This window comes from Physcomitrium patens, chromosome 5, assembly GCF_059467195.1.
Source record: "Physcomitrium patens ecotype Gransden chromosome 5, ASM5946719v1, whole genome shotgun sequence".
Classification (NCBI taxonomy): domain Eukaryota; kingdom Viridiplantae; phylum Streptophyta; class Bryopsida; order Funariales; family Funariaceae; genus Physcomitrium; species Physcomitrium patens.
The window spans coordinates 11080341-11107125 of NC_143414.1; the positions used below are offsets into that span (position 1 = coordinate 11080341).

General features: G+C 39.2%; 3 protein-coding genes, 1 long non-coding RNA gene and 1 pseudogene across 6 annotated transcripts; 1 reads left to right on the plus strand and 4 right to left on the minus strand.

Annotated features, from left to right (window-relative positions):
- Positions 1 to 247: 247 nt before the first annotated feature.
- LOC112282815 (uncharacterized) lies at positions 248 to 2189 on the minus strand. Its single transcript, XM_024520895.3, has 3 exons — positions 2042 to 2189; positions 1781 to 1954; positions 248 to 1056 (listed from the first exon to the last, which is right to left on the minus strand). Exons 1-3 carry the CDS (start codon positions 2048 to 2050, stop codon positions 838 to 840), a joined length of 402 nt encoding a protein of 133 aa, XP_024376663.1. The 5' UTR covers positions 2051 to 2189; the 3' UTR covers positions 248 to 837.
- Positions 1052 to 1799, plus strand: LOC149989270 (uncharacterized). Its single transcript, XR_016502967.1, has 2 exons — positions 1052 to 1320; positions 1498 to 1799. It is a non-coding gene; the product is annotated as an uncharacterized LOC149989270 (long non-coding RNA).
- Positions 2190 to 2696: 507 nt separating the features above from the next.
- On the minus strand, positions 2697 to 9486 carry LOC112282719 (phosphatidylinositol/phosphatidylcholine transfer protein SFH6). Of its 2 annotated transcripts, XM_090250504.1 has the most exons (16): positions 9273 to 9486; positions 9091 to 9178; positions 8026 to 8191; positions 7529 to 7838; positions 6890 to 6989; positions 6095 to 6361; positions 5850 to 5927; positions 5645 to 5746; positions 5373 to 5422; positions 5022 to 5124; positions 4723 to 4818; positions 4344 to 4445; positions 4180 to 4243; positions 3716 to 4029; positions 3488 to 3562; positions 2697 to 3318 (listed from the first exon to the last, which is right to left on the minus strand). In XM_090250504.1, exons 3-16 carry the CDS (start codon positions 8042 to 8044, stop codon positions 3283 to 3285), a joined length of 1716 nt encoding a protein of 571 aa, XP_090106630.1. In that variant the 5' UTR covers positions 8045 to 8191; positions 9091 to 9178; positions 9273 to 9486; the 3' UTR covers positions 2697 to 3282. The 2 variants fall into 2 exon arrangements, with proteins under 2 accessions (XP_090106630.1, XP_024376482.1); XM_024520714.3 differs by lacking the exon at positions 9091 to 9178.
- A 5244-nt stretch (positions 9487 to 14730) lies between these two features.
- Positions 14731 to 19940, minus strand: LOC112282816 (bifunctional aspartokinase/homoserine dehydrogenase 1, chloroplastic-like; annotated as a pseudogene). Its single transcript, XR_016503181.1, has 14 exons — positions 19771 to 19940; positions 19219 to 19328; positions 18720 to 19095; positions 18441 to 18529; positions 18025 to 18138; positions 17816 to 17914; positions 17391 to 17585; positions 17065 to 17147; positions 16540 to 16762; positions 16178 to 16323; positions 15841 to 15976; positions 15619 to 15705; positions 15402 to 15496; positions 14731 to 15291 (listed from the first exon to the last, which is right to left on the minus strand). The product of XR_016503181.1 is annotated as a bifunctional aspartokinase/homoserine dehydrogenase 1, chloroplastic-like (transcript).
- Positions 19941 to 21446: 1506 nt separating this feature from the next.
- On the minus strand, positions 21447 to 23707 carry LOC112282074 (uncharacterized). Its single transcript, XM_024519262.3, has 4 exons — positions 23307 to 23707; positions 22708 to 22844; positions 22308 to 22526; positions 21447 to 21863 (listed from the first exon to the last, which is right to left on the minus strand). Exons 1-4 carry the CDS (start codon positions 23368 to 23370, stop codon positions 21465 to 21467), a joined length of 819 nt encoding a protein of 272 aa, XP_024375030.1. The 5' UTR covers positions 23371 to 23707; the 3' UTR covers positions 21447 to 21464.
- Positions 23708 to 26785: the final 3078 nt, after the last annotated feature.

Sequence of the window (26785 nt, forward strand, 5' to 3'; positions counted from 1 at the left end):
CTGTACACTTTCTATAGCCAATCCTATGTTGGAGAAATAAAAGAATTTAGCACAATACCTGTGGTACTTTTCTTTATATATATATATATATATATATATATTTATTTTATATTAAACAATCCTCTCTCGACATTTATTTCACAATGAGCTGCAACTATGCTTTGATTCTTTCTAAAAACCATCATTTTTTACACGTCAAGGAAAAACACGTGAATTCAAGTTCATAGCAAACAAAAAGAAGAAGAAAAATATTCCACCACACCTACTAACCCAAACTTACATTCCCTTTGCAGAAGAAGTTAAGAGTTGAGAATAATAGCCAATCAGGCTTCTAAAAGTTGGTTCAAAATTACCACCCAATCTCTATTTTTTCATATCAAAACATATTAATGTATTCTTCTTTGGTTTTGATGCTTTGCAACAAACCACAAAATGTTTCTCCAAGTTCACCTTGCCTTCTCATCTCTCTTTATTCTCTTTCTTTACTACTAACACCATCTTCATTATTATATTAATAAACGTAAAAATAAACTTATTTTAGTGATATATATATATATATATATATAATTGTTTAATGGTGGGGTGGATCGAGGTAAAGAAAACCAGCCATGATCAGAACAGAGAGGCGACACAAGACTTGGAGGTGGGTGAGATAGAGAGGGGCAGGTGTGAACAGAGCGAGTGAGACTGTGTAGGTGTGAACAAAGCCGGGTATGACAGTAGCAGGTGGTAAACGGACGGGGTGACACACAGGAGCGCTTTTGAAAAGGCCAGGAATGACAGAGGCAGGTGGGAAAAGGGCGGGGTGAGAGACGGGGCGGGGGGTGAAGGGAAGCCTCAATGGAAGCGGAAGAAGAGGATGCCGCACTGGTTTTGCAGATCGTCTAGTTGTGTGGCTTGCTGCTTGCCCAAGCTCTCCAGCTCCGCAATTTTGATCCATTGTTCCGCTGTCCTCTGTTCCAGAATCCCGATCCGCCCCGCCAGCCTACTCTCCATTGCCTTCAGCTTTGCGTCCATCTCGTTGCGCAGCAGCGTCTCTGTCGCCGTTAAGTTGCCCTGCGATTAGCGCAGCAATTTCACGAATGAAACGGGGAGGGAATGGTATAGTCATTAGCTGAAGGGGGAGAGGTTCAGTTGCTTGCTGTATAGGATCTTTCAGTCCGTGTAGGTTGTGGCGCAGATTTGTTCGTGCTCTTGTCTGACGTTGTCAGTGTCGGTCATGGAAAGATAAGATGCTGATGTGTCGAGGGGGGTCTCTTTCTGGCTAACGTATCATTGCGCGCGGAGTCCAGGTAACGGGCAGAGATTTTTGTATGAAAGGTCAGCCTTTGAAACCGGATGTAGAGAGGCGATTTTTTTATTTTTTGTTTTTTCTTGCCCATCATATATACATTTTTGGTTTGCTTGCCTGTGAATCTGGCGAGTTTGTTACCATATTGTCTTGAAGGTACAGCGGCTGCACAAGATGTATTCATGATTTAACTCTGTTGTTATCAGGAACTGTCCACATCGTGTCGATTGCCGCTGGTGGATGGGGAACATTGTCATGAACAGTGTGGACTCGACTTTTAACACTTAATTTGCAACTCGGAATCCTGATTGGCGTTGTTAAACTCACCAGAAGTTGCTTCTCGAACCCCTTTCCTTAAGGCATTTCATGATCAAACCTCAAATGCTAGAGCAATAGTTGTGGCGATCACATCTAGCCTAGCTACCGACAATCCAAGCGATATTATGTTCATACGAAACATTATCGATACATGTTGATGAACGTTTTCACCTTTAACACCTGAACTTCGTCATATAACTTGTCAAAATTATCTGCAATGTATTTGGAATGCTGGCCGATAGTGATTTGGATCTCAGAACTTCCTTTGCCATTTGCAACCTGCTCTGTTGGACTCCCTAGTTCTGATTTAGCATCTTCTTCCAAAGCCTTGTCTGACATTTTCTCCTGTTCATGCAAATTTCCGCGATTGTAAGTACCGCGAATGAAGCAGTTGTAACTCCTCTATTACTTAGTTTAATTCGCTAAGTAAACCTGTTCCATAGCTGTCGCAGAATTTGGCGACGCATTATCTTCGCGAAAATTCGTATGCCTTTTTAGACACAAAGAGGTGTCAAATTTTCAAGGAGTTGCCCACTCGATCGAGCGTGACTTTTCATACTGACAAGACACACTCCTTCCCCCTGTTGCTTGATGCCTGAAATCAGATTCTAACAACCCACAACTCATTAATTGCAGAAGCTGTCTTGTGTTGTAACGCTCAGGTTCGACCAGACTTTGTGCGTGAAGAGCACGATTTCCTGTCGTCTAAGAGTCAAACGAATTACGGTGTACTGTGTTTATTGCATTTAGATATTATTTGCTATAAAAGCTCGACTTCAAAAATGGCATGTTAAAGCTAAAACCCACACTCACAAATCCATGTTGCAGTAACCTAAATCCTTCCGCTACGGTAGGTACACGTATGCAGCGCCGGTATTAAAAAGTAACAGACCATTGTTACTGAACACTACAACAGCGGTTTCGATGGACTTTAGACTGTATTTATTGAAGACTTTAGACTGTATTTATGCAATAATAAGTAATATGCCCCAGGCGTTGCCTGTTACCGGACGCTGCCCATTACTTCAAGTCTCACACGATATGCACTCATGTCGGCTTCAATAATGCATTTCCACACAGCTGAAGATCAATGGAAATTAGTATAAAAATATACTGCTATATTCTTCCTGCATCAGGGGCAGAATCGGGCACATGGGATAATACATACCCCCTCTAACAGACCGTGTGCTTGTCAATCAAGCACATTAGTAACATCAACTGATTCACGTAAAGCTATTTGTACAAAAATCATTTCTATGCTGCTTGATGAAAAGAATTCATTATCCACCTGCCCAGAATCAGGCAATCTTTGGAATAAATTTGGCATGTGATCCGATCAGTCTACATATATCTAAAGATGAAGCACACCGCATTAGGAGATCTGAATGCAGAAGCTTAGCTACGCAGTCGTCTTATTCACAATTCTCCCAGTTGCAGGGATGCTATGGCTAAATTATAGCCCGAAGGAACAGCCATAATCTCATTTCTGCTGGATGAAGTCTGCTGTTAGCTAGTCCATAACTTCGACCGGCTCGCTGATACCCCAGACCAACAAGGACTTCATGATTGCTCTACGATGCCTGCAAATGCCTGAAAGGACAAATATAGTCCACGGCACTGCGCACTTATGGCAGATAAAGTGGTCTCATAATAGATGCGAAGGGGTCGTAAGATCACCAACAATGAAGCCTACTGGTTGACTTCTTTTTCTGTAAGACATTTAGTACGTTGAGATCAATGAACGCACGCCCCCAACTTCACAATATACAGACCATTATTTTGAAAGATCTACAATATATTTTTTCATCAATGCTACTATCCACAGAACAGCTATGTACAAAGTGCACAAACATGTCTTCTCCATTTTTACATCCTTACCTTCTTACAGAGCTCTCTCATTTGCTCCAATGTTGCGATAAGCTCCTCCTGCTTTGCCAAGACCTCCTTCAGGTCCTGGACCCGGACTCACACAAATATAGCATCGGAAGTTTTATGAGAAAGCTGCCACGCACAAATTGCTCTACCCACTGGACCCGAAACCCTCATTCACACCAACGATACGATATAAAGACAACCAAACATGATCAACATATTCATCAGTCTAACCTTCTTTGTTTCTGCAAGTTCTGCTTCAAGATATTCGATCCTCTCTGCGGAAGGATACACTGGAACTGTTTTAGCAGCTAAACACGTGGAAGACAATATGGTGATATCTTTTTCAAGCCGAGTCATGCGACTGGTAATGAGTTCTGTAGTTTTGGCAAATTCATCAGCCTTCATCTTGTCCTGTGAATCCTTCCCTTCCGGCATCTTTGAGGCTAGCCGGTATGGAAAGCTAAAACAATCCAGAATAGCCAAGAGCAGAGACGATAACATCGACCGAGCGTTTGCACGTGTCGTCCACTCGGGCACAGAAATTTCTGCAATCCAAATAAGCCAGGTTGCTGCTGTGAACTTCTCATCGTGTTATTTTGATTAAGCATCAGGTGACCAATCCCAACTCAAGGTAAATAAAATTATTGATGCTATGCTGTCAGACATAGGCGGCAGAACATGAATGAATTGAGTACCTTCATAAGTTTGACCCTCATTCTTTCTACGATATCCTCTAGGAAATGCTCCAGTGCCTGGCTTCTGTGAACAACAATCAACGATTCATGACCATTAGCAACATTCAGCAAAAAGGTACGTTAAAAAATGAGAACCAAATGTTCGAAGTGAAGTGTAAACATACGTCTGCTTTCGCTGGTGACATCTTTAAATTAGGATGATCCACACTCTTCTCTCCTGAATCAGCAGTAGACTCATCATGTCCACCAATTTCATGCCCTATTTCCTGTAGATCAACAAGCAGCTCCAATCAAATTTACCAATCAAGTCAAAGTCCAAATTCTAAGCCTCAAAAGAAGAAAGTCTCAACCACCTCATAACCACCTCATTAACATCAATACAGTTTTTGAAATACATACAACTGAGACATAGTAAAACAATGAGCAAGATCTCTGTTCACTAAAATCTTTTCCTGCAAACTGAAAAATGCCAATGAAAGTGCCGATGCATCTACAAAACAGACTAACTTCCAACAAGGTCACATGCTAAAACTTAATGAATACCCTTTTTATGTCCTCTTCTTGGAAGGAATCAGCAAAATCCATTGCAGAAGAGACGCTTTCTCTTGCACCTTTGACCTGAGTTGCAGCTAATACGACCTGCACGTAGTAACAAAATTGTACAGAGGAAGTGAATTTTCTGTTAAGTTTGATAATGCTGATTCATAAGCACAGAAAACATCAAGAAATCCATGCTTTGTAGCCTTGCTAGAAGTGTCCACACTCTCGTACCCTGAATATTATAATGCCAGGATAATGTGCAAGTTAAGAATACGATCGCAAATACTGCAGTCTCGAATTACCTTCAGAACATCTGGATCCCTCCAAGGACCCATGTCAGACTGCATACATCCACCTTCTTCTTCTGGACATTTGCAAGATCCACCAAGAAAATCTGGCAAATTACTGTTCCAACCAGGCAATGTTAAGTCATAAAATAAAACAAAATAAAAGTTCATGCGACAAGTCAAAGTGGTCTACTGCACAAAGACGAGTAATTCAAGTCTACAGTTACATGCCTCCACCAAATAAAATTTAAATCACCAGAATACTTCAAAGGTACAAGATCCAAATCAGAGAATATTATAATGGTTATATTTAACTTCTAATCATGCAAAACTACAAAGGACATTGAAACAGCTGAGGACCACCACCTTTCGTCAATAATCTCAAGCAGTTTCTTCTGATAGTTGTTCCCTATGACCTGTCAGAATAAATACATTCACACGTTCAAATAATAGTATCAGTTCATCAAAAGGTTATTGAAGTACAGCACAAATGTAGCTGGCTCATGAAATATAAAATAAACAAACTCAGAGGGATATACCGGATGTACAAGTGTAACTCCTAGCATATTCAACTTCGTAAGGTAATTTTAGAAGTAGAGCAAGCTGAATGAAGTCTTGGAGTAACGAATGCTACATACATGAATTTTTGCTGCAGTATGAGGATCCAAGAAGCCCTTAATAGTGCCCCAAAGCATTTTGAACCCTGGCCCAGCATTAACAATAAACAACTGTGCAAGCGTCTGCATAGCGATAAATCCCATAAAAAAAACATCAGCAACGTTCATGTATCACATAAGATGTCATTTACAGTACTTAACTTTCGAACTGGGGATGCACAAGTACCTCAGGATAATTGTCGTTGTCAACTTTCTGGATGGCAACAATCAAGTCTCGCGCAGGCTTACAGAAATTCTTCAGACCCTGCATTTAAAAAATGATACATGGGTTGTATAATTGCAAATTAAGAGTGTCACTGACAACTACAATAATGGTCATAACGATGATGGTAATAATGATAGCTTAAAAAACATCAATAATCACTACCCTTAATGATCACACAGTCGAGTGAGAATAGGGGAATGTATTACCACTCCAGCTACATCGAGAATGGTGGTAGTAGTGTGAATGGGGCGGTTGGCTGCAACAGAGCATGCTGGAAACTTCAAGTTTAGCAACTTCTCAAACTCTTGTACATGATATTTCAAATACCTATCAAGAGTGGTGACTTCCATCAAATTCTGCGCGTGAATTTTTCCAATCCTTTCAATATACACAGGTCTGCCTTCTTTATCCACTCCATGATACCCTTGAGGATAGTAATTCCTCACTTTGTCAATTTCAGTAAAAACGAAGTCCTGAAGAAACGAAACAAATATCATCAATGAGAACCGTTGTACATGTGGGCATGTAAAGCACCCCAATATCTCGAAGCATGTTCCAGTATCCTAAAACCAACAAATATCACACACTTCTCTACGGATTCGAAAGAGTACGATTCCTAATAACGGTTCAGGAATCACTAAGGTCTGTTATGGATTGGGATGAGCACTTCCACTGACTGGAAGCGGCAGTAATATCATTCTTAATTGCATATGCAATTGCAAGCAAATGAACGAGGGAGGCAAGAATACAAACTTAATGAACACTTGCCAGTCTAATATCTATATTGGACCCAGGTTTGCCAATCACCAGAGCAGTGTAAGCAAATCATCCCTACAATTGCATCGAGAGTAAAATTCCTGGCTTATACTAGCTGTACCAGAATTTATGAAGTGTTCATAATACCACTGTGATTCTTATTCAATTCAGATAAAATACACATCAATTAAAATTATATTGATTCAAAACTCTCAAGCACAATAGGATTGCAGATTGACAACGACCTCGTCAATTGTGTCTGTGCCAAACTCCGTGCGCCAAGCTAACATGTTTTTCCACATTTCTGCTGTCTTCTTGATGTCATATTTCCTTGCCTTGATAAACCTGCATAGGAAGAAACGAAATTTACAACAATTCAAGTTACGTTTTCAGTACAAGAACATTAAGCACTGAAATTAATGTCTAGATAACACTTTGCCCACTAAGAAACCAAGGTCGACATGTAAGGACTTATGCTCTATTTCGTACTTCTGGAAGAAAAAAGAAAATCATCCCCAGAACAGATCAGCACTAAATAGTTCGACCACAAGCCTCATAGAAACTCCCCACTTTGGCTATCGTATATTATGAGTTTCAAAACTACACCAAGAACAATACTTTGTCCTGAATGTCCTTGTCCTCAAGTAGTGCACAATTAAATGGTAATAATCAGATGAAGATCAAACTCCACTACTACTTTTTCGGTGACGGAATACCCACCTGAGGAAATCCACTGTGTAACAAGATGACTTTGCCCAAAAACGAGCGGATATCGACAACATCAAACTTGATTAACCTAAACTGCAACCTATAATACCTCGCAAAACAGAGTTACCTATTAAAATGGAAATCAAATATCAAGAACCGAATTATAAAGCACCAACCTCAGAAGAACATGGTAATCATCATGGTCATCCGGAAGTAAATTTCTGCTATTCAGCTCTCTGCGAAGTTCTTCGACTGCTTGCTGGTCCTTCGAATCGCGTATATCTTCGATAGGCAGTGACAAGTTCTTCGATCGATGAACACCACAACCGCGTCGTTTTTTAAGAGAATTACGAAACTTAGAGGTAGCTATGATGGCACGAATAGCTCCGAATTTTGCTCTACTGCAGCTGCCTCGAGGTGATTCACAATCGGCATTGTTGGAGGACACCGTGTGATCTGAATGTCCGCCGCGACTCCCATTCAATTCTAGACAACGATGAAAACAACGATGAATAACAGGTGCACACTCTTGTTGTTCTTTACATGCATCGGAGAAAAGCTAATCAATTTGTCAACGCTTGGTTGTCAAAGTGTAACTGTCAACACTAAATGTGCTTAGAAATCTTCACACCAACAAACTACCAGCGTATACATGAATAGAAACGATACTAACCTTGACTTTGAGCTCCCATGATGACCTAACACATGTAATCTACAGAACCCTCTGTCTTAGACTCCGAATTGCTTCAGTAAATATACTTGTCCAGAAAATTGCTGTCATGACGGAGGCATTTCAACACTCCTATATATACTTCACGCCGGAGTGCTCCACAGAAGCCCTGATCGCATCAAACAATTAGATGCTAAGTGGAATCTTACTGTCTTCATAGAATACTCAAGTCCAACCAAGATCAAAGACATCAGTGCACAGAAGAAAATCCCTGGAAGACTATTAGAGTTAGGTCTTACAATAACATTACAACAATGCTTACGTGTGGGTAAAATGTCATCAGTTACAAACTCGTTAAGTTCTAAAAACACAGGTTTAAAGACCATAATGCTCCAACAAGGATCGAGTTACTATCTTCTTCACATGAAACTCACGAGACTTAAGATCTACACAACCTCTTTCAAAAAGAGCCTGCCAGTAAAGAGCAAGTCTGTGTTAATTTGAAGTTCAGTGGATAGGGAACGAGAAACCATAAGTACGCGGAAATCACGTCCGTCACGTAGTGCTTCACTCTAGAAATGAGATTTATTTATTTCGAGAAAATTTTGTCAATCATGCGAAATTCGTTCTCGAGGACGTTCGACCAAATCGAATATAGAAACGAAAAGAAACAAATGTTACATAAATTCATTTTTTCTGAAATTCTGACAACACTCTCTCAATCCTCGCCACATTCTCAATTCGCTAGAAAAGAGAAAACTCGAATTACTCTTTCAAACATCACGAAATCACTCGCTTCCGTCCACGCTGTTCACGGTAAACAATAGCACCCCTGCCCCTTACCCCCTATCCCCACAACCCAATACAAAAAACAATCTCTAACCCTGAAAATCCGCACTTCCCTCGGATTCCGTCCGCTAACACCTCCAAGGCCTTCAAACTAAGACTCTCCATCCTCACAATGTCATTCTCTCACAATGCTCGTCCTCAAGAAAACGAAATGATAATCATCACCATCGCACCACCTCCAATAATGTCACCGACATCACTCCTCACCAGAGCTCGCACCTTCTTGTCCCCTATCGCCTCCTATCACCTCATCCCCTTTGTCTTCTCTTCCTCTCAACTTCCCTCAACCATCAACTCACTCAACAACCTGTGGATCACGACCATAAACAAACACTTCCAATCACTATCACGCGGTGCCGAAACCGAAAAAGAAGCAACATAATGGGACGCTTACAACTCACCTCCAAAGCGGGCGGCCAATTTCGCAAGTGACAGCAAATAGAAGGACGCCGGAGCGACCTCGCAAGAACGCTAACCGATCTGCGGGGGCTGCTGCAGCCGCTAACTCCGCGCTTCAGTCCCGGCAATCAAACCGCGACGAGGGGAGGGACTCAGCAAAGAGAGGGGCTAAAGGCGCCCTCGCTCACCGCGTTACGCCTCGAAGGACAGCAAGCAGCGACTGACAGACGGGGGTTCGAATATAGGGCATCCGGCGGTACTCGGTCGTCGCTGTCCGATGCATCAGGCCCTGTAAGACGCCGTTACAGGCTGACATCGCGCCTGCCGCTGCGGCTTCTCTACGCCACTCTGCCGCGCGGCTGCGTCAAACCCCCCAATAGTTGCTTGAATTAAGTGGCCGTTTGAAAGGGAACCTTTTGTGCTGGTCCACTTTGTGGCCTGGGATTGTGATTGCTGGGATTATTCCCTTGTTAATTCTTGCATCGTGACCATGATTCTCTCCAAATATGTCACCTTTATTATTGTTTTCTTTATTACATCTTCTTGTTGCTATTTTCTCCTTTTGGACACTGTTGGGCTGTGGAAACTTGAATCATTTATCACCTATTTCATGATTAAAAGTCGTGTGGGTTTCGAGTTTGGATTTGAAATTTTGATGGAATCTTCTCCTATTGTTTATTTGTTTATTTTGTTTGGTTTCTTCGATGTGAATCCTAACGTCTCCTCAAGAATAATTCTGTTTACTGTATAATAGAGTTACATGCTTCACAATTATTATTGTTATTATTGTTACGATTCTTATTGCAACTGTTGGGGTTTTCTGCACTAGTGAAAACATCTCTAATCCAGCAACACTTAATGTTCATAATCGGAAAGTTTTATTAATCTAGGAGCATTCTTTAATGGTTTTTAATAGAAATCCTTTCATATTATGCGTCATTGTCAGTATACTGTTTTATGACTAGTAAGTGATGTTATTTCTATTTGATGCAATTTTAATTCAAGATTAGATATTTCTACTGAAAGAATTATTCCTAATACTACATTAGTTTGTAAGTAAAGAAAATGTAACCGTTGAACTCAATGAAGCACAAGAAATGTTATCCAATAATTTTAATGACTTTAGATTTTAAAACTTTAAATAATTCTTGAAATGTTTGAAGATTTTTTGTTATTATATTTTAATTATTAAAATAGAGTGTGTATCAAGTTTTCAAAGAAGTCCATTCTAGAAGTTTGAATGACAAATCTTTAAAAGCTTGACTCACAAGTTTTTAGATTTCCAAATAAAAGGACAAGTAGATTTTGACTGAAGCAAACTTTGTTTGCACATTTTGTTCCCTTAAAATTGCAATTTAAATTGTAAATTTTAAACTTTTTAACAGTAGAAATAAAAATCATGACCAGTAAAATACATCATTAAAAGGTCAATATTTATTTGTATTAGTTGAAGTACAATTTGCATGTCAATGAGTTTTGAATTAAAAATTGGATTGGATTTGTCAAAAAAAAACCCAAACATAATATAATATTTAGATAAATTATTAAACACATATATGTGTATATATATCTATTATATAAAATAGTTTGGGTAGAAGACAAAGAAGTCTTCTCATAGGCCCAACATGGGAATGAGGGAATACGGATGAATGAGGGAACATGGATGGATGGTACTGCCAAAGATCGCAATGCCCAACATCACAAGTTTTCATCAGTATATATGAATATATATGAGTTCATTCCACAAGATAAATAATTAAATTAAATTACACGTAATATTTTTATTATTTCAAAGCTTGTTTCAATCTTGATAATCACCTCTTTTCCAGAAAAAAATATAGAAATAGAAAATTAAGATCTCAAAATTTTTCATTTGAAAGCACATCTTTGCACTTTCGAACCACATTTCATGCATTCAAGTCATTGTGACCACCTTGATACAACCATGATCAACACAAAAATGTGACTTCAAAGAGCCAACAACGTGAAACACATAAAGACTACAAGGCAAATATAAATAGAGAGAAGTAAAAGACAGACAGACGGACAGACAGAAAGAGAAAGAATTGTGAATTATTGGGGGATTGGCTGTGGGACGTTGAACACATGGCAGCCTGGGCAATAACTCAATGTGGACGAATGATGTCGTACAAACGAATGAAATATTTCATCCATCTTGTTTTGCGAAGCTCACCTTCTCCGGAGATACGCCAGGCTCGAAAGCAATAATGAGACTTCCGCAATCGCAAAATTCGATGAGTTGCTGACCCACCAATCGCAAGACGGGGTCGCGGGAATGCTGGGGAATTGTTCGGGATCATCGAGCAAGGGGGCAGCATTGGGCGCTCCTCGTTCATCCGCTTTGCTACGACCTGATTGTAATTTTTTCGCTTGCCTCGGAGCGTGTCGACCGTGTACACACGCGCCTTGGATGAGCGCTTTACGTATCATCGATTGAAAGAAAGGGTGTCAGACTCTACTTGCACAGCTGCTTTCTTCGAGGAATTGGTTTGTGCTCGGGGTGTGAGTCATCGTGTGGTAGCCCTGCATGGTTTAGGATTGAAACCGAGTGTCCTGGATATAATTTCGGCAACTTTTGAGCGAAAATTAGAATCTCGGGATGCAGTGAGATACAATAGTAATTTTGACGAAGAAACTACGGTCTCATCATCCCGCATCTCCACCTCCAGCACATGCACCCACTCAGCCTCTTCATGCCGTCACCGTCGTAAGTTCAGTCGGTATTCGGACTTTGGAAGCAGTTCCGAATTCAACTTCCAAGTGGTGATATGTCGGCATGCGATTGCCTATTTATACATCCTCCGCCTCAGATTTGGGTGACTTTTGACCACAGAATTAGTCGCATCAGAAAACTCGCAAGTCACTTCAGAAGGACGCTTGGAAACAGTTTCCAAGGATTGCCGAATTCGATACATTACTTTGTGCTCCATTGAAAGCTATGGTTGATTGTGTATGAGCTTTTTCCTACGGCAATTCGTGTGGCGGTCGGTAACTGTTGCAGTCAAGGGTTACTGACGGTGGGACGGCAAGTTGAAATAACCTTAGGACTCTGCATCACTCGGCCTTCCCAGTTTCGGTGTAATTCGTCGAAGATCCATCGCTGCCACGATCTAATGATACCAAAAAAGCACAGCATCATCAGCCATATAAGGGTGTGAGTAGATTCTTTTTCTCCATATTTGCCCCTGACATTTACTATTATGAATTATGCTGCATGACAAATTATTACATGTTGATGTCTGTTGGGTTTGATTAAGGTTGGTATCATTATTGTTTGTACTTTTGCAAAACAAGGGAGATGTTGTTTTGTATTGAATGAGGTCGACTTTGCTACAAAAGTAACAGGGGGCATAAACAGAACAGAGTGAATTGGGTAATGAATTTAATGAATAGATCTACAATGTCTTATAGTGAGAGAGATCATTCGTTTGGAGTTTTATTTTTTTAATTTATTTTAAATGCATTCTTTTTTAAAGGCGGGGGAGTGAATTTTTATTATATATATATATATATATATATTTATGTATATATATTGTGTTTAAGGTATGTTGTATTGTGCCCTTGTTTAATAAATCATTAGTTGGAAATTATTATTATTAATGATGAATGTAATATATATATATATATATATATATATAGTATTAAATGAAGATGTGCCAGTAGAAATCCAGCATTTTAGAAAGAAATTGCATACACATATTTGTATGGTTTATTTATTTATTTGTGTAAATAACCTTTTTTCATTTTTTTCTTTTTTCAAATTCACTTGTCTTTATTTTTCAACCAAGGATGCATGTTGGCAACTAGCCAAATCAATTTCGTTAGAGTGTAGTTTTAGATAAATATTTTATTAAGAAACTTAATCACAAAATTTGACATTTGATTCCTTTCTAAATACACATATCCATGATAACATCTTTAATCAAAACATCAAAGATTACATTATTTGTCACCAGAGTACCGTTAAATCATTGATAAATTTTGCAAATCAAGATCTTGAACTACATACTTATTTGCACAGTAACTTTGATCACAAAAACCTCCATGTTTGCAACCAACACTCAAGCGAGGCATGAAATCACATACAAAACCAGATTTACAGATGGAAAACCAAGCTACATCATCACAAATCATCCCAATCCTTAAAAAGACCCACACACCATACAAAACCTGCTCAAAAGAAACTATTAGCTGAACTGATGCTCTGCAACATACACTCACACACAAAAAAAAAAAAAAAGAAAAAAAAAAAAGAAAAAAAGAAAAAAAAAACTAGTCAAGGTTTGCATTGGTTATTATCATTATTAAAGTGAAAAAGGCTATTCACAGACCTCTGACGTGTCCGATTACCACACGTACGAAAGCGTCCACTTATAACAGGCTTGCCACGTGCTGTATAAAAATGGAGAGACCGGCTGTGGTTCCGAGGTCGAGGCGGGGGCAAGATGTGGAAGTGTCGGAGTCGCGAGGCGGGGGTTGTGGAGGCGCCATTGCTGGACTGCAGGAACCCAACCACAGACCTGGGAGCCTGCTCCTGCTGCTTTGTGCTGGAGGTGGTGGTCGTTGTCGCGGTGTGCGTGTGCTGGGCCATATTGCAGACTTTGCACCCACCACAACCACGACTGCCGGTGCTTCATCCCTTTAGTTCATGCTATGTCCCACCTCCCCTTTCTCACACCCAATCGTCAACTGGAAGCCGCGTCGTCGCTATTGCTTATTCGCACACCCACCAAGCAAGTCTGTCTGTCTGTCTGTGTCCTTCTCAGGTCCTGATGTTGTTGCCCTCTCTGCGCTCGTATTTCTACCCCTGTCACGTAGTTGTGTGATCGTGAGCTTGTTTTGATTTGCTGGCGGTGAATAATGCATCGAAGCAAAGTACATGAGTGTATGTTGATCGTGCTGTGAGTGAGCGAGTTTCGCTCGAGTCCCGGGTTGGATTTTGTGGGTTGTGGAGGGTTTGTATAGGCGAGGGTGTGGTGCGGTTCCTATCAATGTGGGTGGGTCTGGGTTGCAGGTGGTGTGGACCCTCACTCCAGAGAAAACTGGAACGGTACCAAGAGTGTCGATGGATCTTCAATCTGGTTAAGGCAGATACTGCATATAATCTTGTTGGAAGGGCCGACAAAGCCGTGATTTAATATCGTTCCGATGCTCTGGTTGTCGAATTTAACCCTTTTCAAAACCTTCTATTTTCATGGGATGAGGAATCATTGCGGGGACTGCAGGAGCTCTATTCTCTTTCACACACCTTATGTTCGGTCTGGGGGCAACTCTTTTCCACACCACTCTATTCTATCATACGTCACATGCCTGCTGGTTATGAATTCCATTGAGGGAAATGCAATGATAGACAAATATGTATTTGTGAACGGATGTAATGACAATATGACAACAAGAATTCGTTCGCAATCACTGCGTTCAGATTCAGTATTTGGACCGTTTGTTCTCAATCTACGTATATTTGATATCGTGAGGTGATTACACTTCATGCCAACTGACTGCTAGTTCCCGTCTTGTACTCAAACTGCTGCTAGATCTGTTTTTTTCGTATAAGGGCAATTGGTGACTATGATAACCATTGATAATCAACAAGTTACTAAAGCCTGTACTTAACAGCCCTGGAAGGAAGGGTGGAGCATTCCATCTAATAGGAAACTCTAGTATCATTTTGAACCCTAATGAACTCTTAACAAAGCCGATCTGGTGACAAAAATCAGCTCTTGAAACTTTTAATATTTGAAACCCATGGAACTGCGATGGAACACCCAAGTATGAAACTAGTCGTAACAAGTCGCTTTATACACCAGCTGCAGTGACCTCAGGACCAGCTCCTGGGCCTCTCACGATGTGACGTTGCTCGGATTTGTATCTTGTGGTGGTAAAAGCAATCATATTGTCCGCACCGGAAAGTTGAGCAAAGGCATCTGATATCGGTTTACTTACCAGTTGTACCCTGCCTTCCCTCTTCACTACATCTACTATCCCTACAAATCGCAAGACCTGTGCAAAGGAGGGAGCTGGTTCAGTTTGAGTCAATTCAACATAAAATAATCACATTCAAGAAGACGAATGGTAAATTTTTATGTCCTAGAACGGTGCGAAGAACTCACTTCTCTTGCTGTTTCCGCTTTTTTCCTCCGGGTTCAATCACTTCATCGAAACTTTTCGGAAGCTCCTCCAAGTACTTTTCCGCAGTATCATGACTCTGATATACGTTCAGGGTGGAGGTGGTTAAATTCGGGATCTCTTTGTGCGACACTATACTAGAAACAAACTTTCGAAAGGGTTTCACAAAATGAGCAGATGATTTAACGATGCGCAAATTACCAGGAGATCTTCAGACATCCAGTCCTCGTCTATTTTAACATCGTCAAGTTCCAACCGCAGTCCACACTCCCGAGCGAGGATGGTGACCTGTGTTCATTTCACGTCCGAAATGCTTTAACGTCTCTGATAAGATTCTATAAGCAATTTGACCTGATACTCACATGGCATATTCGATTCTTTAAATATCTTTATCTTGACGAAACATACTCCTTAATCCCATACCTTACGACCCACGTCCATTCCAGTAAGATCATCCTTTGGATTAGGTTCCGTGAGCCCTTCGGCCTTGGCCTCTGTAACGATCTGACTGAACGGCTTCTCCCCGTTAAAGTTATTAAACAAATAGCTCAACGTGCCGCTGAATCAACATAACCGCTAGTTAGCGAACTGCCAGTTCAAAATGAAAGCATGAAGCCACCTTCGCCATTACCGTTGTGAAATCATTGAGCTAACTTTTGTTTATTTTATGGCACGAATCCGATTATGTGTATGACGATTTTCTAAAGACTAAAATCAAGAACAACATAATTAATGGAGAGCCGAGCAAACACTTGCTGACCTGAGAACGCCCTCCACCTTCAGAATCTTGTCACCTGTTCCAATAAGTCCACGCAAAGTACTGATGATTGGTAGCCCTGCCCCAACAGTTCCTTCATAGAAATAATGAATGCCTGACTGGCGTTGTAATCGCCTCAATCTCGCATACTACAGCACAACAAGCAAATTCTGAGCTTTGCATATTATGGCTACCTAGCATGAATATTAACTTCTGAAGTGCACACACTTGAAAACTTCATATCCAGTTTTTTTGCTCCAAGTCTTGTAGAGTAATCTTCATAAGACAGAGAACGAGAAAGATAATAATTCGTCAATTTGTCAAATGAGTGACAAATAAGAAACGGCATATCAATGAAGTAGTACCTGTTCATATGGTCCTGAATTGGCTATTTTGTTTGGGGTTATGATGTGGATGCCCTTCTGTAGCCAGTCATAGTAATTTCCGGTAACATCGTCGTCAGCAGTGCAATCTACAATCACAGCATTTGGCAAAGAGTGGCTCTGCATATGTGCTGTAAATATAGCGATATCCTTTGGGACTCCTTTAGTTTGCAGCAGCTCCTCCCAGTTTGACAAGTCAATAGCTCTGCAAAACATCGCAACATGCGTGAGAGAAGTCAATCAAGTTCATCTATATTGTCTAAAGAGGCGTCACCTTCCTCCGATCAACCTAGTAAGGATGAATTTCGAATCTTATTATGCAGGGATGAGCATCTAACTACAAAAAAACACTTTTCATGCTGCTCTTCCGTTTCAGAGTCGCTACTGTATCATCGTCAAAAAAAAAAAAAAAAAACAAACAAACAAACAAAAAAAAAACAAAAACAAAAACAAAAACAAAAAAAAAAAAACTCGAACAGGTCACAGATAAAATCGACGCGTACTCACGTTTCACTTAAGTACATTTTTGTTCTATTTTGAATACCCATCACACGAAAGTCTACTTTATTGTCCTCCTTCAATATTGCCACCTGATGACATCCAACCACTCAGATTAAAAATTTGAATATAAAAGAAAGAAAAGCAAAGAAAAGAAAAAAAAACGGAAAATATCAAGCTAGCTACTGTATGCAAAGCTCAATTCCACACGCAATTTTTTCTGGGTTTCATTGAAGATCACTTGAATGAAACCCAGAAAAAATCGAGAGCGATCAAAGCAATAAATACTGGATCTTAAAAAAGAATGATGGCAAATATATCGAATAGATACTGGCCTGCTCTTTAAATTGGTTCAGAAGAGCCTTTCCAATAGAGCCAGGACCAACAAGCCCAACAGCTATGGACGTTTCATTATGATAGAACCTGGAATGCACAGCCTTGAGAGCTCGAACAGCATCATTCTGATCCACCACCACTGTGATATTGTATTCTGAGCATCCTTGAGCGAATGCCCTCACATTGATGCTGGCCTGCAATACGCAGATGAAAAGAGTCCTTCAAGATAAGAAATTGGGGCTCCGAATTCAATTAATAGTGCGTAACACACGCTTGATATTCATCAGTAAAAAAAAATTAAAAAGTTTCTTTTAGGAAAAATTAAGTAAATGAAAACCAACTGCCAAGACACATCAAAATCACTCGGTCATCATTCAGCTGAACATTCTACACATCGAATTCTCTTCTGTATGTCCATGCAGACCTTAGAAAGCGCATCGAAAAGATTTGCACTAACATCGGGTGTGCTAGCCATCCGATGCCCCACTGCAGCAAGTATGGAACAATTTTTTACCACCTCCACCTGTGCAACAAAAAGACCACAGTTAGGAGCTCATACTGGGCTCTAGTTAAATATGGCCCTTCAACCACTAGCTAATAGTAAAACAGTTCATTTTGTGAAAGACCCATTACCTTTGATAACCGTTCAGCATCAAGATCTTTACGGAACTTCAGCAACAATGCTTCACGAACTGTGTCCGCTTCCTTCTCAGGAACCGCAAAGCACACTGAGTGTTCACTACTGGCCTGCAAGAAACATGTGGAAGAGCATGAAGTCAACAGGCTTTCTACATCAAATCTTAAACGCTGAATAGTTCAGCCATGGAAAGCCATACAAAAAAAAGGATAGATCTTATTCAGCGATATCACACAAACTCCAGATGGTATCCGAAAATTACATGCTTGCTACTATGGCTGTTCTACTCTCTTCTTAGAGAGATATCAACTAAATTCAACCATGAATTCTATATCCTTCTTGATACAAACCCATGACTCCCAAGTCACAACCAAGGAGGACCTCTGTTTAGACCTTGGAATCTCCCTCATACCTTTCGAACCGCCGCAGCAAGCAACTTCGCAGCCCACACCTCTCCGTGTCCTACCACCCAATCTTCTAAGGTCTCAGGAGCGTACCCAGCTGCAACCCGCATCAATTGATGTAAGTATGGGGGAACATCATGATGAAGTACACAACTACAATCTACGTCCTTCTCTTCTATTAAGTCATGCTCAAGGTGAAAGATATGTGCATTGAAGAAGACGTAAGGGAAGAAAATGAGGATTGATTTGACAGATTTCAATGTAAAAGTTCAGAGCCCATATAATACCGATACTTATAGCTCGAAGCATTGCCCGGAGATTGAAAATATCTGCTTCCAAGTCAGAGAGAAACGTGCTAAGCTCTTTCCCTATCTCGAGAAGAGTCTGCAGTTTTTTTGTGCTTGTCATAAACCTCTTCCAAGTCACCTTCGTAAGAAGCATCACGCTTTTGAGCTTTATATACTAGACCATACATCATGTCAGTAACCTGAGACATGGCTGACACAACTGCTACTTTTCGTTTTGAGGTATCTTCAACAATGATCTTTGCGACATTTTTAATCCGCTCAGAAGTGGCCACACAAGTCCCACCGAACTTGTGAACAGCCCATGACGCCCCAATTGGAAGAATGCTACTCTCCTCATCGGTGCTAAAAGCAGTCCCTGGAGAGATAATGCAAGACCACCTCGTTAAGGGCTGACGGATGTCGGGTACCTCATAAAAAACGTTCCACTTCCACTGCAGAATATGTGGTCTTGTGGACAAGAAGAATCAAATTATGTTACTTGTTTCCGTAGCAAACCTTCCATTTAATAACAGGATTATGGCAGGAGCGAAACCTGATGCTGCTACAATTGGCCTGATTCTTTGCTTTTTAACACTCTGACCGTGCAATCTGCAACTCGATACACAAGATTGAAAGTCATCACGTTAGCCACTAATATCCCGATTTCAGCGCAGCATTGATAAACATTGTTGACGTCGAAGAAAATAAACAGATTAGAACGTAATTGTCTGCAAAAAAAACTCAATGGATCAGTACTTAATGATCACTCGGCATAATTGAATAAAAATACAGCATTCACCACTCACACCACTCCACCAAATCCATCGTCAGGAACAGAAAACAGAATCAAACCAAACACAAACCACGCAAGTTTCAAATTACTCACAAACGTCCGGTTCTGACCCAAAAACAAAATCTTCAACAAATACCTCAAGAAAGCGTCACCCCTCTCCCTCTCTCTCGATCTCGTGACAACACGAACCTCAATAACGAATCCAAGGCACGGAACATAACGAAGCAATCGGCAGGAGAATGGCTAAGAATCTCTCACCTGACGGATGGGGTGGGGGGCAAGAGTACGAAGGATCGTGAGGAAGCTGCACTCAAGCAATCAGTGGAGGCTTTGTGGGTGGATCCCAAACACGGTGAAGAACGAGAGGTGTGCGAGAACGAAGTCGTCACCGACAGAGCTTGACAGGCAAATTGCAATGAAGCAATCATGACTATTGGACCAGCTACAACACAAAAGTGGGTATTTTTCAAGGGTTTAAGGAGGAGGTAAGACAAAGGCAAGAGTGAGATCAGAACCGATCGCGACAACATACAACAAAATTATTCTTAGGACCAACAATCTGTGTGTCGCTTGACGCCGCAACTGTCGCCGTGGTGAGCTCTTGAGACGCCTTGCGACACCGTCTTATGTTGTAAGAGTAATACAAGCGCCAACTTGGGTACCGATTTCCTTGTGATTGGGAAAAAAAAACCCACCGACAGTCCGATTAATGAGCGATCAATCATGTATTTGACTTAGTCTGTTTCGTGCATTTTGTCACCTGGAGTTTCACAATCCACTCGGTGGTTTTATCAATTTGTTTTGCTCAAATATTATATTTCACTTTGAAGGATTATATTTTGACAAACATAGAAGGTAGATGTGGTAGAATTTCATGGTGCCTTTTAAAGGTGGTGTTTTGGCTTCATGATTTATTGGTGGTTTTAAGATCACTTGTGAGGTAAGTTACTACATTTTATAGAATTTTTTCCAATATAGATTCTAGCTATTTTTTACATTTTTAGAATTTTGTCAAAAAAATAAAATTATTATATTTTTTTCAAAAAAATTACAATATAATTAACTTAAAATAATGAACAATATCAAGTTTTAAGTTTTTTTATTGTATTAATTTTTTACTACTTTAGAATAATAAAAGAAATTTTGTCATTTTGTATATGGGGAGTGAGAAGCACCTGGGAATATCCTTTAGGTCTTACCATTACTATATTTGGGCTTAATTAGTTGAGTTAATCGGTAATAAAGTGGTCTGCAGCCACTTCAGGTGGTATTCATTATTTGGACTAACTTGTTATAAAGCTTGAATTAACTATCTGAATCCCAGAAGTCAATTTCACAATTCCGTATTTCCTGAAGTCTGTACCCTATATGCCTGTATTTCATACGTGTGCCCTCGTAGGTCTGTTCTCCGAAGGTCGGTGCAGTAATCGACCACAGCACCATATATCAAGAACGCAACTTTGAACAGCAGGAAGCACTTACAATGCTTGCGTGGAAGGTAGCACAACTACATTCAGAGGACTACGGCTGAGTTCTACGCCGTTCGGGTATCTACACATTTTTCTTATGTTTGCTTTAAACACGCTAGTTCTATGTGGAAGCAACTAGTCTACTGCTTTCCCTCCGAGTCAATTCTGACCTGAGCTAAACAACAAAAGCTTAGGAAGAGTCCCTTAAATCATGGAACGACTCCCATTCAGTCAACTATGAATACCTACTATGGCTTTGATATTCGTGTCAAACATTCCGTCTGATGTAACTGACGGTTCCAATTGCTGCAACAGATCTGCGAAAGACGTATATCCGGTAAACCCTACAGAGATGCCTGAGGATCTACAGGGCGCGAGGGAAGGAGAGCGCGAGCATTGTAACGACGCAGACAGGGACAAAGTCAAGCATTCTCCCCCCCCCTCCAAAAAGGCCAACTAGTATAATTATTTTGGATAGAGCTTTTAATTCAATGAAGCGGTTTCAGATCGCTGTTTGGATTGAAGAGCGAGGCGAGCATCCCTCTCTTTCTCGTACTCTCGAAGATCAGACCGTTGGAGAAAGGCAACTTTATCCAAATATTTGTCTCCACTTTTCTTGTACGCTTCGAGCTCATCTTCTATTCCCTTCTCCTCTTTAAACTGCCCCCAATCCTTTCTACTTCTATCCAAAATATTGGGCTTCTGTTTTTTACAAATCTGCTGTAAGATACTATCCAGCCCAGATGACGATGAAGCGTGCATCTCTGATTTTCGTCTCGATGATTGGGCAGCCGTGGAATCCTTAGAATCTTCGGAAGTCTTTAAATTTGAGCTTGTGGTAGTGTCTGCTCCTTCCCTTAGCCTACTGAGTACCTCATTAACCTGCACGATCCGTAACACAATAAGAACAGTATTACATTGGAAGATAGGTTCTAAGAATTAGGCGTAATACTTAACAAACCGATGAAGGGTCCCATCCATTGAACTCTAAGCTATCGACGAAGAACGCTAACACTGTGAGGTTAAGCACACATTTAGCTTCAAGGAATAACCCGTACCAGGAGAGCAAGTAAAAACCAAACAATTCTGCATTCGAACGCAGAAGCAAAAATAACAAATCATGCAAAGTTCCCGTTTCGAGCCTACAACTAAACGAGCGAAATGTTTTCACAACTTCTGCAAATCCACACATCTCGTAGTAGAACCTAGCATAAGGACTTGACGACAAACTTAGCACCACAATCTAAAACCGCGGAATATTTAATGGTTTCCCAGGAGGTAGCTCCGATCTCAAAGAAGAAGAAATGTTGGGGTTGAGAGATGTACTTTTAAGTCGGATCCTGAAGAAGTGCTTATTTCCTTTATCTCCGCCTCATTTCGAGCACTTTCTTTTACTTCCACATGGTCATGAGCAGTGGTTGCCTGAATACCCTTATTCAGGCCATTATCAGCAGTTCCGTTCGTTACCTTCAGCAATTTCTCACCTTGGTCTGAAACTAACTTGGATCCTTTCGGTGGTGCAATTCCAAGAGACACCATCCAACTCTGCAACGTTTAATTTATCTGGTCAAAGACGTTATGGTTACATGCATGGAAACAAGGAAAAGCAGACAAATGATAAATGTCGCAAGTTAATCGGATATTCGTAAGTTTAGAGTAACGTATTTGTACGACAAGCAATCGATCATAGAGGAGAGTGACGAGTTAAAAACAGGCGTAAAATTACCGGCACAGCTTTGGATGGCTTGCTAGATTTCGACACTTTCTTCGTCTTCGGCAAGACCGTCTTGGCAGGTAAGGGATCCTTCACTTTTAACTTCTCCCAGATATCATTTACTTTCGCCTTCCTTGCCGCCCTTTCATCTACATTTGAACTCACAGTATTAATCTCTAAAGTGACATAACTGGCATTATCGCTAATTCATCTCTGAAGGCTGGGATCAAGCAACTGGCAGCAACCCAAACCCGACCCAACCAATCTAAGAAGAGGGAAACTGCACTCTAACCTCATCGTCGTCTATTGAAAATAACTCATCACCAGACTCATATACAAATATCCTAAAGTACCGGCATCGCCACAAAGATATCAGTGTAAGAAAGGTTCCTGATGAAATTAGGGCTTTCTCGATCAATAGGCATCTCCTGATCCAATCATTGACCTAGACTCGCCTTTCTCAAGAAGGTTAACTCCAACCAACCACAATCTCGCCTCTATAACTCCGATCAGCATCACAACACCAATCCAAAAAAAAAACTAAACTAAACTAAACTAAACGAACAAAACAGGGTGACTCTCGAAATGCTCAGCACGCAATGAATCCTCACCCGTACTACCGTCCGGGTTCACACCAATCTCGCCATCGTCCTTCCTCTCGGCCAGGTCCGCCATGGGTGCTCTCCTTCCGCAGAAACAAACCCGCACGCAGTCTTCAAGCGGACCACCGCAGCAGCCACCACGACCACAACCAACACCACCGAAAGGCTCCAACTAAGCTGACAGACAGAGAGACTTGGGCACTTCAATTTCTATTCTCTACGACGACAAATCGTGGCGACAACAAGTGTTTTTTTTTCTCTCTCGCAGAAGCGCAGAGAGAGAGAGAGGGCGGTGTTCGTAAATTTGGGGCGTGATGACACTGCTCTGACACGGTGTGTGCGGACGCAACTGCATTTGAAAACTCAAAAATCGGTTTCCGTCTCGGAAACGTCATTAGGGTATTTGGGGAAGGTAGGGAGGGAGTGTCGACACCAGCGGGGTCGGTGGAGAAAGGTCGCCTGAACCCGCAGCGCCGGGTCCGAGCCTCCTCCTCTGGACGGTCTGGAACAGCCTCGGTTGAAACACGGACAGTAGGTCCGGAAGGACCTACTCACTTTGTGATTCCATGGCGGAATGGCCCTCATGTCCCCTACGGCCAGGTTTAGGGTTTGGGCATGTGATTACGAAGACAGTTTTGCATGGAATTTCACGCTTATTCTTCATTTCTGTTGTAGGTCGTGGTGACCAGAGGCTGGCCGTGAAGCGGACCAGTATTGATGAAGCTGATTTTAGGATTGTAAAATTGATGTCATGTTTTTCAAAACAATTAACATTCACGTTTTTAGTTTTTATTTTTTATTTTATTTTTTATTTTATTTTTTCTGTCTTAACGATTTAAATTGTTTCAATATTAATCTTTTTCTTTCTTGAAGTCAAACTATATTATTGGAGAAAACATTAATCTTAATGTGTTTTTTAAAAACTACAAGTTGACTATATCTATGTGTTTGTAACTTTTTTTCATGTATTGAAATAAATAAAACAAACAAATTCTTCTAATAAAACTTCTTTACATATCTTGGTTCTTATATACTATTTTAAATTAAAACTCAAACATAAGTTTTTTTTTTTTTTTTTTTTTTTTTTTTTGCAAAAACAATAATAATGCATTACAATATTGATGTCTATATATTTGTGTGTATATATAGGGTATTGCTAATGCCACCACACTTTTTTCTATTGCCACAACAAACCACATTCTCCTACATGTCACCTTTGTTTTATATCTTTCAAAATAATCAAATTTCCTTTCTTTGATACCTTTAAAACCATTTGATTGGAACAATAAGAAATTAAAGAAAGATGACAAGTGGATGGTAGATTGTAGCAACAATAACAAAAACTTTGGTAGCATTAGTTATACCTTATATATATATATATATATATATATATATACACATACATATACATGTTAGCATTGGAAACCTTGGCTTTGCCACAAAAGTTATTGATAAATTACGTTATTATATTAATAATGTAACATTGCAGCTGTTGTGTCTTGTGTGTTATTTAAGTATCTCTTTTACTCAATAAAAAGACAACCTTTTTTCTTCAAATACTTCATAAAAACCACAATCAAAATACTTACAAAATGAATATTAATTATAATAAAGTTGTATTTGGATTAATTTTTTAAAAAATACCATATAATATAAAATAGAATTATTTGTTATAAAATCAAATCTTTATTTTTTTAATAAAATATTGATATTATTTTTTCCATATTTTTATATCAAAATTGAATTTTAAATATATTTTTACTTAAAATGGTAATATAATTATATTTTTAAAACAATGTATTTTATATATAGTTTAAAGTATGTATTAAAATAAAAAATAATTTGTTTAAATAAAATAAATCTAAGAATACAAATAATTTAAATTAAAATTATTATAAAAAAATACATAAAATTTCTATATGTGTTTACAAAAAAATAGAGTATAAAAACAAAACCTATAAATGTATGAACAATGCTTAAAAAAAAAACATTCAGAAACAAATATCCTTAAGAGCAATAGCCCTAACTGTGTACTTATTTTTTTTTATAGAGTACTTTTGTTTTCATTGTCTTTAATCATAATCCTACAATAGACCAAGAATAAGACTTATTTGTAGTCATTAGTTTCTTTTTTACAATGATGGCATGTAAGTTCTTCTTATATTGCTTTCAAATTTTTTTAGCTCTTGACAACTTTGAGACATTCATGCACATTCTAAAGCAATTGCCTTAAAAATTGAAGTGACTAACTTGTCAATATAGTAGTGCCAAAGGTAAAATTAACCTCAAATATGGATTAAGAATTATGACTTAGTCCATTTTGTTTGAACAAATTATATACATATATATACATATACACACATATATATATATGTATATATAATTCTATATATATATACTTTCATCCATATATGTAAATTATTTTTTCATGTTGTAAAATTAATAGAAGAGAGGTGAATCCAACCCTACACAAAGAATACAGATTGAAATATAGATGAACTGAATCTTGTCCAGAGACTTATGGCAAAAAAATTGCTGATATTTTCTACTAGCTTGTAATTTTATCTTTTTGTCTTGTATTTCTTATAAATATTAAGATGCTTAATGATGAGATTTTTGTTAGTTGATTTGTGTCCTTGCTATAACAAGGACATAGCAAAATTGCACATTGTAAACAGTTGGGACAATTTTAGAAATTTTGATTGTTGTTTAAGTAAAGATTATAGATTTAAATATCAAGATTGATTGATTTTGAAAATTTGAAAATTCTTCAATCTTTCTCTTCTACTCATTCTTGAGTTGCATTGTTGTAATTTTGGTGTGATTTCTAATAAATATTCTATTGGAATTTGTGTACTTTAAAAATTCATAAAACAATTTATTCATTTTAATCTCATAAAGTAATGCAAATAATAAATATTTACATAAAAAACTCACCAAAATTATTTCTATTTATGTAATTTTTATTTTTACTAAGATTGCTACATCTACTTAACAAGCAAGTGATCATATTATCACAACAAAATACACATATTTATAAGCACAATAGTTTATGGAAGTTAATTTTTATCCATCATTGTTTATATTTTAATTCTGACCAGGACAAAATCAACTTTAATACAAAGGTCTTTTTGATACTATTTTTTATTTATGTAAAACGTATATTTAAATAAAATGTACAGTTGTTTAGCGAGGCAGTATTTTCAATAAAATTGAAACAATTATAATTATTCAATTTTTGATGTTTGAAATCCCACACGTATAACAACAACTATTGCAAATCTTTTCAGGTGCCGCATGCCAACAATTACGTAAATACTGTTGTAACGTTGTGACTGTTGCATCGACTAACTTGTAAATTTTTAACCACGATCAATGAACGTAAATGTTTTGAATGCACATGAAAAGACTTGCTTCACTCTGCATGCACATGCAATTAAGTGAACTACCCACCCACTTGGTTTAAAACAAAAGTATAACAGTTGGAG